Source organism: Eurypyga helias, unplaced genomic scaffold, assembly GCF_000690775.1.
Source record: "Eurypyga helias isolate BGI_N326 unplaced genomic scaffold, ASM69077v1 scaffold48433, whole genome shotgun sequence".
NCBI lineage: Eukaryota > Metazoa > Chordata > Aves > Eurypygiformes > Eurypygidae > Eurypyga > Eurypyga helias.
Window position 1 is genome coordinate 2,365 of NW_010243962.1, and position 13,149 is coordinate 15,513.

A 13,149-nucleotide genomic window follows, 5' to 3' on the forward strand; every position below is an offset into this window, starting at 1 on the left:
TCTTCCGTTATGTTGCAGGAGGCCAAGTGTGCATACATCATCATCATCATGGCTGTGTACTGGTGCACTGAAGTTCTCATGCCTCTGCTACCTATTTCGGCATAACTTGTTAAGCAACAGCCAGTGGAGTGTTTGGGCCCCTTGTAAGAGCTACCAATGTGCTTCTTATCTTCAAGAACAGTTTTCTGTGCTTAAATGTGTCTTCCGTTATGTTGCAGGAGGCCAAGTGTGCATACATCATCATCATCATGGCTGTGTACTGGTGCACTGAAGTGATCCCACTGGCTGTTACCTCCCTCATGCCGGTGGTATTCTTCCCTCTGCTTGGAGTTCAGAGCTCCAAATCAGTAAGGAACAGTTCTGGCTCACTCCAGATCGGATACAGGGGTAACCACTGCTCTGATCCCCAATGTAGCCAACCAGTCTGAGAGTAAAGCGCTCCAATTCTGCGGTGCTGCTTTTGAACACGTTGAGCAGCGTTCAGGGTTCCTGTACGGGGAGATGTTGAACTAAATACACATTTGCCCAAAATGTTAAGGATGTGGGGCTTGAGGTGGTAGAGGGGAAGGTCTGTGTCTGGGCATGGATCCTGCTGGAGAGCATCCCACTAGTGCCAGCATCTTGTGTATTCGTAACAGATCCCATCAGAAAGCAGTGCTGACATAGCCTGTGGGAGATTTCAGAATGGATGGGACAAAGTTCTTCTGACAGGGCAGGCAGCGTGACACCAGCAATACAGTGTCCCCTCCAAAGCTCCTTCTGGCTGTTTGCGCTACAGCGTTACTCCAGGGAGCGAGGCTGGTTTTAGTTGCCGTAGCCCAGGATCACTACTCGCCAACCAGCTGGCAGAGGCAGGTGCTGTCGCTAAAGGTGCCGAGAAATCCCTTTTGGAGCTCAGCATTGCTAGTACCTACGCAATACTTTGAACCCCTAACAATGTTTTAGGAAAAACTGCTGTCATTGTGTACTTCGTTGACTCCTGATGATCCAAGGGGAAGGTTTGTGATGCATAAAGAGCCCCTGCATTAGACGGTTCAGCCCCAAAACCAGGTTCAGGAAACTGGAGGTTGCTGTGAGGCTGCATCTGCTCCTCCTGCCAGTGTTGGGGTGGGGCTTGGTGCCGTACATGGCTTTGAGACGATGCAGGGCAGCCTGTGCTCCTGAAGCTAGCGATAGGCAGCACTTGAGCCCCTGACCTGCCTTCTCTGTCTTCCAGGTGTGTTTGCAGTACCTAAATGACACAAACATGCTCTTCGTCGGAGGGCTGATTGTAGCGATTTCTGTTGAACAGTGGAATCTTCACAAAAGGATTGCGTTGAGGGTCCTGCTGATTCTTGGGGTGAAACCTGCACTGTAAGAGCATTACATTGGTTCTTCCTTGACTGTGTCAATTTATCAGAGGCCTAGGGATGGTGTTTGACAGTCAGCAGAGAAGGGAACCTTCAAGAACCTCTTTAGCTGCACTTGTACAGAGTTTCCAGGGGTGAAGTCCGGCAGCAGCAACAGTTTATTTGCCCTTTAGCCAAAACCAGCATCTGGCTAAATTCTAGATGCTTGCTGTTGGAGACAAAATGATGACAGGCTTCATCGTGCACAGGCTAAGGTTCTAAATGGCTTACTGGGATTCCTTCAGTGAAGGTGGCAGAGCTGTCCTAGAAGGGAATCTGCCTCTGCTTTGTATTACTGGACACTACACACATCTCTGCATGGGCTCTACTGTCCAAATTGCAGTGACTGCAAGCCTAGCAGCATCTGTTTTCTCTCCTCCTTCCTCCTCTGACTGTTTCTCTCTTTTCAGCCTCATGCTGGGATTTATGATAGTCACGGCCTTCCTGTCCATGTGGATAAGTAACACCGCCACCACTGCTATGATGGTTCCCATTGTCCAGGCTGTCCTGGATCAAATGGACAACACAGAGTATGATGTGACCATGATGGAACAAACAACTGGGCAAACAAATACAGTGATTGAGCTGGAGGAAAAGAATGCATCAGATCCTACTGCAGTGCATGGTAAGGGCCTGCTCAGCAGTGAGTCAGTTCCACTAGACTTGCAACACTCAGCACTCCCTGTCCTAGGAAGAGTTCTGTGTACATTTTCCAAGGAAAGGAGATGGTAACCTGACTGAAAATCCCTAAATGCATGACATGTACGTTTTACAAAGTGGCTTCCAATTTTTGTGGCTGCCATTTTGTTAGGCTTAGTGCTAAATCCCATGCAGGTTGTTAGGTTCTTTCCTTCAAGCTGGGATAGTCCTCCCATAGTTTCCCTAGGCCGAACTATCTGCTCAGGAAGTGAAAAGCATATTCTGTGGGAAATACCATCCAACCCCCCCAGCATCCCACTTTGTAAATCTTGTGATAAACAGCAAGAATTCAGCTTCTAAGCCATGTAGGAATGTTTGAAAGATTTTGTGCAAACACAACCTATTTTGGTTCTGGGGTAATACCTCTTTATTGACCAGATTGTATGTGGAAGTGGGGAGAAGAAAGAGCACTTCAAAAGCTACATGCCAAAGAGGACCTGGTATAATTTGACTCACAACAGACAAACTACTCTTTGGAACAATTCAAAGTGTGATCTTACCCTGATGCTTGACTCCACTAGGTCCTTCTGTCAGTGCTGTGGTTCTGCAGGAGGTTTCACTTGAACCATGTGCACAAACTCAGTATCTCTGATTTCACTGCTCTGCTGTGCTGTTACAGGGGCTATACTGTTAAATACCATCAAAGATCAGCTCTGTGGTACCTTTCTCATGCAGAAGAGGAAGGATTGTCTTGGGGATTTTCATCGAGATCTGATTTCACTGAATTAACAAGTTGCTCTGCCACGATTCCCTGTATGACTGTGTGCAAATGTTGATAGTGCATGCTGTGTCCCACACTTCAAGCCTTCTGCCTGCGACACACCATGCCTGTTTGCTGGCTTACATGTCTATGGAAGACACAGTGTAGAAGAACGGTGTTTACCTGTGTCAGACATTGCCCGGTTATGAGATTGACTCATAAGTGCCACATCTGTTTGGACCTTGAAGGCATAGTTTAGATTCAGCTGTGACCTCTGCTTTTTTGATTGCTTCATTTCTTACCTCACTTGTGAAGGGAGAATGCACTATGATTGTGCAAAGCTCAGGCACCTTCTTTATGTAAAATGTGCAAGCCCATAAAAATGCCACTCGGTCACAGAGTGCTCTGTAAGTTTGCTCATTTCTAGCTTCCTGGCAGTTGTATTAAAGGGAAAGATATCTTACTTAAAGATAAGTTTTCATATATCCAATGATATATGCTCTTTTTAATGCTGATTCCCAGAACTGGATTTCTGCTCTAAGACCGGTAATAATAATTTTGCTAGTTTTCTGTCCGCTTAGAAGGATCTGCTTTGGCTTTGCTGACTAATTTGTTTTAATGTGTAGTGAAGGTAATAAGTGTGTGCAAAAACTACCCTTTGGTGTTGTTGGGTTGGTTGTAATTGCCATAACTTCATTGTCCTGCTCTGTTACTCCAGTGAGACTTCCAGACTAGACTGTTAACGTCAGAGAACAGTGGGCACAGCAGCAATTTCACAGTTGATGTCAACTGACATAACATATTGATCTTAACAGTTATGCCAGCAAAGAAGTTGGTTTGGGGTGGCTTTTTTCTGCCCATATTCACAGCTCTTAAAACTAGTTGGATTCTTACTGTGGTATTGGAATGGTTCCAGCGACTACAACGGCTGGCTGGTGGTAAGCCTCTGCCTCAAACAGGAAATCACTGCTGAGAATCTGCGGCACCAACACGGACAACAGCATCCTTGGATCATGTAGACACAGATTGTCAACCTCTCTCTTCAGGTCCTCATGAACATGAGTGCAAAATATTTATGGACATATCTGTGGGGTTTTTAATTAAAATAAATAGCGTACACAAACTGGAAGCATTGAGCCTGCAGACCCTTGTCCTGAACTCTCTGCCTCTCTAACTTTACCTGAAGCAAGTCATGTTCTTTGTGTCTAGTCATGAGCAATGGACAGATCCCTGATGACCCCAGATCTTCTGAGGAAAAGACAATGAAGAAACGTATATGTAAGGGGATGACACTCTGTGTATGCTATGCTGCCAGCATTGGAGGAACTGCGACGCTCACTGGAACAGGACCAAACATGGTATTGAAAGGCCAGATGAATCAGTAAGTCATTCTTGCTGTTTCTTTTACATACACTATCTTACTGTTTCTGTGACCAGCTGAGTGGTCTCAGGTGACAGTTTCAGCTGCAAACCATAAGCACTAACCAGCTGTTGAACTAAGTGAGGAATGCGTATGAAGTGATGAGCCTCATTTTTCTGCTTCAGCCTTTTCAGGTAGCTATGTGCTGGTATTGTAAGTCTTCTGAGAAGCTTGGAAATACTTGCTGGTAATTAGCAGATAGCTGGTTGATCATGAGATACTGGTTCTTCTGCCTCCTCTTTTTCAACTGAAATGCAGCACAGCAGCAGAGGAACTGCAGTGAAGAGCACTGGAAGAATGCACGATTAACTCTTCCCATAAGTACACCGAAGAGAGCTTAAAATAGTTCAGCCTCTCCTATAATACTGTTCCTCCATGCTGTGGCTGTGGGAGCTGTACAGATACGGTTGCAAAGGAAAGGAGTTCTCCACAAAATACTCTCTTGGCTAAACTGAGGTTGGGAATTGATTTAAATGCAACCTAATCTACAGTGGGAATTTTGCAGACACCACAACAGTCCCTCAACATTGCTTCCCACTGTTGGGAACACTTCAGCCTCAGCTGCCACATTACCCGTTGGTTTTAGCACCCATCTGGAAATTTGCTATTGATATTTTTCCTCCGGTCATTATTGCTGTCCTTAAAACACTGGCTTAATTCTGTTAAGCCAACTAGCAACTTTGTCTTCTATTGAAGTGAGCAGAAGTGCAGCTATTCATTTCAGGAAAGACAATTCTTGCTGTCTTACTAGAATGAATGGGGAGGAAGAAAGAACATCCTGTCTTGGGATAAGTGACCAGGCATTTTGAAAGTGAAAAGTACCTGGAATGTGTGTGGGATCTTTCCGCAGCACTTGTCTTACTGAGACCTAAAATATCAACATGAGTTCCTATATGCATTGAAGTAAAAGACAGGGAAAACTGAGGATCATTTAAGCTCTGCCCTGAAATCCAGACTGCTTCCCTATTGACTTCAGTTAGGTTATGGATGTGTCCTAGATTACTAGTAATGGTTGTCCTAGATTTACACGTATAATAGTCACTGGTGCATGTTAAAGGGAGAGTAGATCACTAAATGTTTTGATATTCACACACAGAGCATTTTTCATTTCTTTTCAGGTTATATCCCAACAATAATGATGTTGTGAATTTTGCCTCCTGGTTTGCCTTTGCATTCCCAAACATGATTCTGATGTTGGTACTAGCTTGGCTTTGGCTACAGTGCTCCTTCATGGGACTCAAGTGAGTATTTAACTACATGATGCTGTGTAAACCCCTCAGCTAATGCACATCAGTTTACTGAGAAATCAGGATAGAACAAATGCACTGACAAGTTATTAATTTTGTAGCACAGAGCAGTTCCACTTCACAGCAACTTTTGAGCTCTGGAAACCTTTTCTGTTCATGGGAGTTGCACTAAGGCAAAACCTTTATACCTTCATAACATTCAGATGGAATTGCCTTTTCATTTTCCAATTTCACATCTGAGAATTTCAACCCTAGGAGAGCTAGCGTATCTTTTACTACCCTTGATTCAAAACTGAGTTTTTCATCCCAGGTTGTTCCAAACTGGACAGGGACTTACATCCATTCACAGACCCCATTCTTCTCTGAGAACTGTCATGTCCCCATGAAATACTGTTGTCATTTCTTTGTTCCTGGACTCTGCTGTAGTCTGTGTCTGTCCCCAGCAGTGACAGCTTCAGAGTGGCAAGCTTACTGAATCCTTCTAGAATGTTAATACTTACAATATTTTCTTCTCCCTTTTTCTTCAAGCTTTAAAAAAAGCTGGGGCTGTGGGACAGAGAGAACTGCTAAAGAAAAGGCTGCATACAACGTGCTGAAGGCAGAAATGAAGAAATTAGGCCCCATCTCTTATGCTGAATTCAACGTCCTCCTAATGTTTGTTTTGCTGGTTCTCTTGTGGTTTTCCAGACACCCAGGCTTTGTAAAAGGCTGGGCCACCAGCCTCTTCCCAGAAGGAGAAAAGTAAGTTTTTAGTTTTTTTTTCATCCTGTACCCTCTTGGTCGTGAACCGGATTCCCTTGCTCTTACATTCAATTTTGCGTGTGGGGTCATTCATTCCAACTTTATCTGAATCCACACGTTTGCTGGGCTTGATCCTATCGCTTGTGGTGAGATCACCAATCGATATATTGTTTGACAGTTTGTACTGCAGTGAAGGCTGGAGACTGGGACATGGAGCAAGCTGAACCTCCTAAAGGAAGAGAAAATTCTGTAGTGCTGTCTCAGTCACAGTGATGTACACGTTAGTGTCTTGTTTGTATGAGCTCCAATCAGTTGCAGTGTCATTTGGGTATTTGGTAATACCACTTCTAAACACCAGCTTAGCAGCACTGGGAAAGTGATTGGGTGCTTTGAACGGCACCTTCGCATAATGTCTGTGGCATGTTAAGAGCATAAAATCGGGACTACCATCCAGGCCATTTCTTTACACATCTTTGAGATACAACTGCTGAAACTTGGCTTCACCACAGAGAAGGAACCCTGCTCCCGGGAGCCGTTGTCATCTGTGACTCTGCTTATTGATGTGTATTGGAGCTGGTTCCTTTTATTACTGTGTCTCTGTTGTGGCAGGTCTGAGAGACCTCAGTCATGAACTAATGACCCATTTTGCTATTGTACAAGACCCAAACAGGATGACGAAGAGCAGCGACTGCAGTGCTGGAAGGCAGCTGTCTTCTAGGGGAAAGATGTCTGTTTTCTAAGCTATATCCTCTTTTCTTCTCTAGGTATATCACTGATTCTGCTCCTGCTGTGTTTGTTGCCCTGCTGCTGTTTATCCTTCCTGCTAATAAACCCAAATTCATAGGCTGGAATCCAAGCATGTCTGACCCTGAACAGACAGAAGAAGGTATTTAAAAGAGGAATTGTGGCATTGTGAAACGGTTAGCCCGCTCCAGCTAACATGGCAGAACCATGTCCTGGATTTGCATGCAGTTCTTCAGGGTAGTTCACCTTCCTCATTTTTGGGGCAGGGCTGAGGCTCGGTCCCTGCTCATGTGTCTTACCCTTACCCTGTGCAGGTTTCTCAGAAACGTGCACCTGCCTGTTGGGTCATATAGAACAGGAGACAAAATGTCTTCACTCTCCTAAAACGTGTTCTGCTTTTCATTTCTCACTTCAGATATAAAAAAGCCATTTTTATCAGCCCCGCTGCTAGACTGGAATGTGGTTCAGAGGAAGATGCCCTGGAGCATTGTGCTGCTGCTGGGAGGAGGTTTTGCTTTGGCTGATGCAAGCGCAGTATGTCCTGACATCTGTTTTTCTCTGACTCAAAGGCGAACTTCCCTGGTTTGTTATCTGGTCCTGTATTACTGGGCATGCACCCAAAGCCAAACCCAGTAGAGATGTTCAGATCTGGAGGCAGATCCAAATTAGCAAAAACTGGGAGGAGAGGTGAATATTTGTGCCTCTTTTTTGGGAATTTGTGTGCTTTGACCAAATTTCTGCAATTTATCTTACCTCTTGGAGGCTGCCGAGTAGTTTAGGATCTTCACTGGCTGGACAGACCAGAAAAGCAGCCTTTCTTATTTCTGTTATCGTCCTGATCCCAGCCCCGGCTGGAAAAATAGAAGTATAGATAACACTTGTAAGAATTTCAGAACCATTTGAGGTTTGTTTAAAGGATATGTATCTTCAGATTTAAACCAAACCACTACTGAAGTGGTCAGGAAGCAAATCATTGTGGAAGAAAACCTTCCGTAACTGTGTACAGTGGGGTTTCTTGAACTCCTCCTCAGTGGCTGTTGCCAGGCCATATGCTGCATTCCATAAGCCCATGGTTTGATTCGATGTTCATAAATTCACAGAAAAGGCGGCTGAATTCCCAAAACAGGAGAGAATTTTGAGGTGAACCATATTGTTTCCATCATCACTGCTAAGATGCATCTAAATCAAATCAAGCCTTAGCTACTGACAGTGCCATGCTTTGGGGAAGTTCATATTCAGATCTAAGTTTTGTAGCTAGGTAGTTTTAAACCTGGGGGAAAATTGAAGTTCTAGGGCCTTACATTCATCTACATACATCATACCTACATGATTAAACTCCAGAGCTTTAGAAGCCGTCAAGTCAAAGGTTTTGTAAGCTGCGTGAGTCAATCACTGCCTGTGTTCCTGCAACAGAGCATTCATACAGCATCAGTATCTTCAGAAACCTTAGGAAAACAGGCCAGGAAACTTTCTGAGTGATACATGAAGTATCTGCAATAGTCTCAGCAATAATTTTTTCTGTTTAGCAGAAAACCCTAATTTTGTAACCAAGGTGTGAGTAAGTATTTGGGTTCCAGAAAACTCAGGAACGTTGGACTTAGGGGGATGTCTAGATGGCAAGGAATTTCTCCTAGTGTTTGTGACAGATCGTTGTACTCTCCGGATGGTGTTTATGTAATTCAGGAGTCATTTAGCATTATTTGGTAGGAATATTACATGAGTTCCATGTTCATGAGCTAGGAGTTGTAAGCTGTGCTGAAAACCGCTGTTTTTTCTTGTCAGAACTCTGGGCTCTCCGCTTGGCTGGGTCATCAAATGACTCCCCTAGGATCCATCCCGCCGTGGGCCATTGCAACAGTACTGTCGCTTATCATAGCCGTCTTCACCGAGTGCACCAGTAACGTTGCCACAGCCACCCTCTTCCTACCTGTCTTTTCTTCCATGGTAAGATTACTTCCATCGGGTTATCCTATCAACTGGGAGAGCAGACTTAAGCTGACAGTCTCTAGGGGCAAAGCAATCTCATATGGATTGTCGGGAGCGTTGCTGCGGTGTTAATCTGGAAGCCGGTAATGAACCAGTCCCTCTGACTCTGCCCCAGAGGATAGTGAGTTTAGCTGCTGGCACTGTTGTGTTTATAGCCTCGTACGTAGAGAGGAGAAGGCAGACTTTCTCCAGTTGCCCTGCCTATATGCCTGGAGCCTGAGAACCAGCTTCGTGGGGGCAGGTGCCAGCTCAGGATGCCTATCCCATGGCATCCTCACTGGAGGAAGCCTGCCAAGCCTTCTGTCAGGCGTGTCCCTTCACTGGAGACAGTGAAGTGAGGGTCACTTTTTTAACACAGATCAACCAACACCAGTTACTTCTGGTCATCTGGTATTTGAACCATCAACTCAGAATTGGAAAACACACACAAAACCCAAACCAAAACAAAATCCAGCACTTGCTATTCATCCCTTTGAATGGTTCCTTCATCTTCCTGGTATTACACTAGAATACAGAAAGTGGTAGGCCTTATTATTAGAAATGTGTCATTTTCCATAATGAAAAGAGAACAATTCTAAAACTTGCCAGAACAATTTTAAAACTTACAGAGGAAAGCCTGGTAAGCTTTGCTGCCTTTTCTGAGAAGGCTTGAAATTGTAGCATAAAGGAAAAAAACAGATTACTTTGTTCTTCAATTTGGAAAGTACAACTGCTTTATTCTAGACCACTTCATCAACGTAAAATTATCCCAATCAAGGTGCTGAGCTATTAGTGACTTAAATTGGCACTTAAGTTCTGAGTCCGACAGAGTTTATATAACATCCAGGAGTCTTACTCCACATCCATAATTATAATCCCATCCCTCTGTTGCCCTGGCAAAAGTGTGGTCTGAGGTCAAAGAAAAGATAGTTGGATAAATTTGACCAGAACACCAAATTATACCATAGAGCAAAACAAACAAGAAAGAATCAAGCATTGGTTTTCAGTATTGTGGGACAGGGAACGAGAGCAAAGTTATCTTGAAGCACATGTGGACTTCAGAATAAAATGCTTGTAAATCACTCTGGTGATAGAATACCAGGAAACGACAGGAGGCTGTGTGTCTCAGTGGGCTGGGAAATGTTCTTCAGGCTTTTCTTCTGGACCACCTCCCGTGTGATATTCTCTGTTTCACTGCAGGCTGCATCGGTCAAGATCCACCCGCTGTACGTCATGCTGCCTGGTACTCTCAGTGCCTCCTTTGCCTTCATGCTGCCTGTGGCAACACCGCCAAATGCCATAGTGTTTTCCTATGGCCACATCCGTGTTTTGGACATGGTAAGATGACAATTGCCTGGTTTCTCATCTGAAGCTTTCCATTGCCTTTATCCTGAAATACGCTGAGAGTTTAATTTTCTTAGCCGAGGATTTCCAAAGTACCAGAAGCTCATATGGGCTGTAACTACCACCCTACACCCCTCCCATGCGGTGTTAATATTGCAATATCGTTTTGCATCTCCGAAGTAACCTTTCTCACAGGCTTTGGCAGATGTAAAGCCCGCCCGATGGAAATTAAAAACTGACAAGTCATAAGTCTCTTAAACACAGAAGGGTTAAAATGCAGCCAGTGCTTTCCAGTCTTCTGGGGCTTTGGCGAGTGCAGCTGAAGCCTTGTTTGCACTGGAGCTGAAAGCAGAAGGTAACAATCAGTTGCCCTAGGCGCTGGCCCTCTGATTGCCTGCCAAGCCACACAGTGCCAGGGTTTGTGCCCAACACCCAAACATTATCAGTTTTCTAACTAGAGACTTAAAAGGGGCAGAAGCTGTTCTTTAACTAATAAGAGCAACTTGTACATGCCTTAAAGCTCCTAGACTACTTGTATAGAAAAGTGCTCAGAGGCCTTGCACAGTGTGTTCCCTGGTATTTCCACCTAAGCAAGAACACAGGGCTTTGGGCAAAATGGCTGGTTCTGTGATTTATTTGACCACACGTCTTTCGTGGGTATGTCTAAGTAGGCCTTGCTGCAACTTGCTGTGCTGGTGTTTGGTTACTGTCATTGGTTTGGACTTTTGTCCTCACAGGTTAGATCCGGAATAGTGATGAACATCATTGGCGTCTTCTGTGTCACACTCGCCATCAACACATGGGGAAGACCTATGTTTGAGCTGGACACATTCCCAACCTGGGCAAACAGCACGACTAACCAATGAGCAGTGAAGAATTCATGTGTTAACCAAGGAATGGACCCTTGATACTCCTCCCGTTGCCCAAAGCCCTGTTTAGCGTCTCATCACCACTTCACATCCAGTGTCAGGTGTTTGCTGCCTTCCGGGAGTCACACATCAGTTCAGGATGAGCCAACTTGAATTTATTCCGGTCGTGCTGGAGCCTAAAGTGCTGTTTAATTACACAACCCTAAGGATCGTGTGTCTGGATCATCAGTGTGATCAAGTGATCCGTTTTACCTCCAGTCAAGGTTGAGATTGAGAACTTATCGAACTTTAAATAAAGAGAGGGTGGGCTGTTGTATCAAATGGTTTGAATTGTCATACAACTGGTATGTACTTGTAAATCATTAGCATTGAACGCTGCACTCGGGCAGGGGCTGAAAATTTGTTAACTGTTACGTACATCCACAAGTCAGCAGCTGTACCGAGAAGTCCCTGTTATGTCACGTCACGATACGCTACATTTTAAACAGGCCCCAACCATGTGGTGGAATCCTTCCCAGTCAGCATCCAGTGCATTTTCCATTGTCTTGTTTTCACTCCCACATCTCACTGTGTGGGACACCCTTACTGAGGGCTGAGATAACGTGATGCCATGCTGGTCGTGATTCCGCTGTCACCGTGGGCAGTGAGGAGTGAAGGCTGGCTTTGTGTTTCCCGAACTGTGGCACTGGCAGGGCCGGGAGCCTTTCCCTCTCTCGGCCACAGGATGTGGTTTCACATGCCAACCAGTGTTTGGTAGTGCCAGCCTGGGAATGACCGGTGGCCTATAGGACTTCACACGTACTGTGAAATATCCTGGATTAGCCCCTGAAGTGCCTTATGAATTAACTGTGGAATTTTGGAGTGGAGACAGGGCGTGAGAAAGGCTCTCATTGAAGACCTTGTACAAATTTAGGGGCGTAGATAGTAGGGCTTGTGCTGGCTGGCAGCAATAGGAGTTGTCTTGTGTACTTGGGAATTTGGGTCGTGTGAGACAAGTGTTTTGTACCACCTGCGTGTGCTTTCTGAAGCAGAAGCAGCCTGCAGATAGTTTGGTGTTGGACGAGGTGTGTTTTGTCAGTGACACGTGGATGTTTTTTGTGCAGCCCTGGGGATGAAGCTGGGTGGCAGGTAACGCAGCGTGTTACTGTGGAGAGATGTGTGAGCGTGACCTGGGCTCTGCTCCCAGCCTCGCCTCATGCAAGTCGGTTCACCTCTTTTCGCCCCAGTTTCCCCACCTGAGGAAGACGTCATGGTACCTATCTACCTCACAAGGGTGTTGTGAGGACATAAGGGACAAATTCTGCACCCGCAGTGATTCCCCACCTCATGGTGCGGGTGGCAAGGTAGAAGTTACAGAATCAGAGAATTCTGGCCAGAAGATCTGGCCTGTAGCATAGTAGTATGTGTAGGATATTTAATAGTTTTGGGTATAATGTGAATGTTCTTTATAGAACAGGAAAAATATTCACATTTTTGTCTTTAAAAGTGAGGAAAGTATTTATCCACAAAATGACCAGGTGCTTTTCTGAGCAGAAAACTACTTCAAAAATGATTTGATTTTCGTGCCTGTGTCTTCTGTGCTATTTCAAGGTGCTGGGCACCACAAACTCTCCACTGACTGTTGTTCCTGGGTGCTTCCAAGGGCACCCGCTGCCCAGCTGGCTGCACGTGGTGCAGCCTCACACCTCTCCCAGGGCACGGCGGCGATGTGGATAAACACTGCTCCGCTTGCAGAGGCTATCTAAGGAAGAGGCCGGCTCTAGGGCCAAGGAGTGGCTTGGTCACAGACATTTGTCACCACCCGAAGCTTGTCACAGTATTTGTTTGAAAAACTTGAGACCAGAGCAGCTAAGCACCTTCCGTGCTTTGGCTGCCACCACTCAGTGCTGATTTGCATCCGTAGGCATCTACATGCACATGAGAAAGGGGCGTTTTCTGCCTTGGGGTGGACTGGCTGTTTGAGGACATTTCTCCTCTGGCAGGTGCCTGCTCTTCGCTGTGGGAAGGGATGTGCGGTGGAGCTGCCGTGGTG

At 45.4% G+C, this 13,149-nt stretch overlaps 1 protein-coding gene across 2 annotated transcripts; it reads left to right on the top strand.

The window, feature by feature from the left end:
* Positions 1 to 221: 221 nt before the first annotated feature.
* On the top strand, positions 222 to 11,289 carry SLC13A5 (solute carrier family 13 (sodium-dependent citrate transporter), member 5). Of its 2 annotated transcripts, none has more exons than XM_010149589.1 (11): positions 222 to 347; positions 1,217 to 1,353; positions 1,799 to 2,039; positions 4,014 to 4,168; positions 5,326 to 5,448; positions 5,983 to 6,195; positions 6,960 to 7,081; positions 7,355 to 7,473; positions 8,722 to 8,883; positions 10,105 to 10,242; positions 10,986 to 11,289. In XM_010149589.1, exons 1-11 carry the CDS (start codon positions 249 to 251, stop codon positions 11,112 to 11,114), a joined length of 1,638 nt encoding a protein of 545 aa, XP_010147891.1. In that variant the 5' UTR covers positions 222 to 248; the 3' UTR covers positions 11,115 to 11,289. The 2 variants fall into 2 exon arrangements, with proteins under 2 accessions (XP_010147891.1, XP_010147892.1); XM_010149590.1 differs by having other exon boundaries at positions 1,799 to 2,013; positions 3,997 to 4,168.
* The last annotated feature ends 1,860 nt before the right edge of the window (positions 11,290 to 13,149 follow it).

What these genes read in the sequence shown, in the direction of transcription:
- SLC13A5 (XM_010149589.1), top strand. Translation starts at nt 249, where the DNA reads ATGGCTGTGTACTGGTGCACTGAAGTGATCCCACTGGCTGTTACCTCC. An exon ending in CTTTGGCTGATGCAAGCGCA is followed by an intron (nt 7,474 to 8,721) that starts GTATGTCCTGAC and finishes TTTTCTTGTCAG; the next exon opens with AACTCTGGGCTCTCCGCTTG. An exon ending in ACATCCGTGTTTTGGACATG is followed by an intron (nt 10,243 to 10,985) that starts GTAAGATGACAA and finishes TTGTCCTCACAG; the next exon opens with GTTAGATCCGGAATAGTGAT.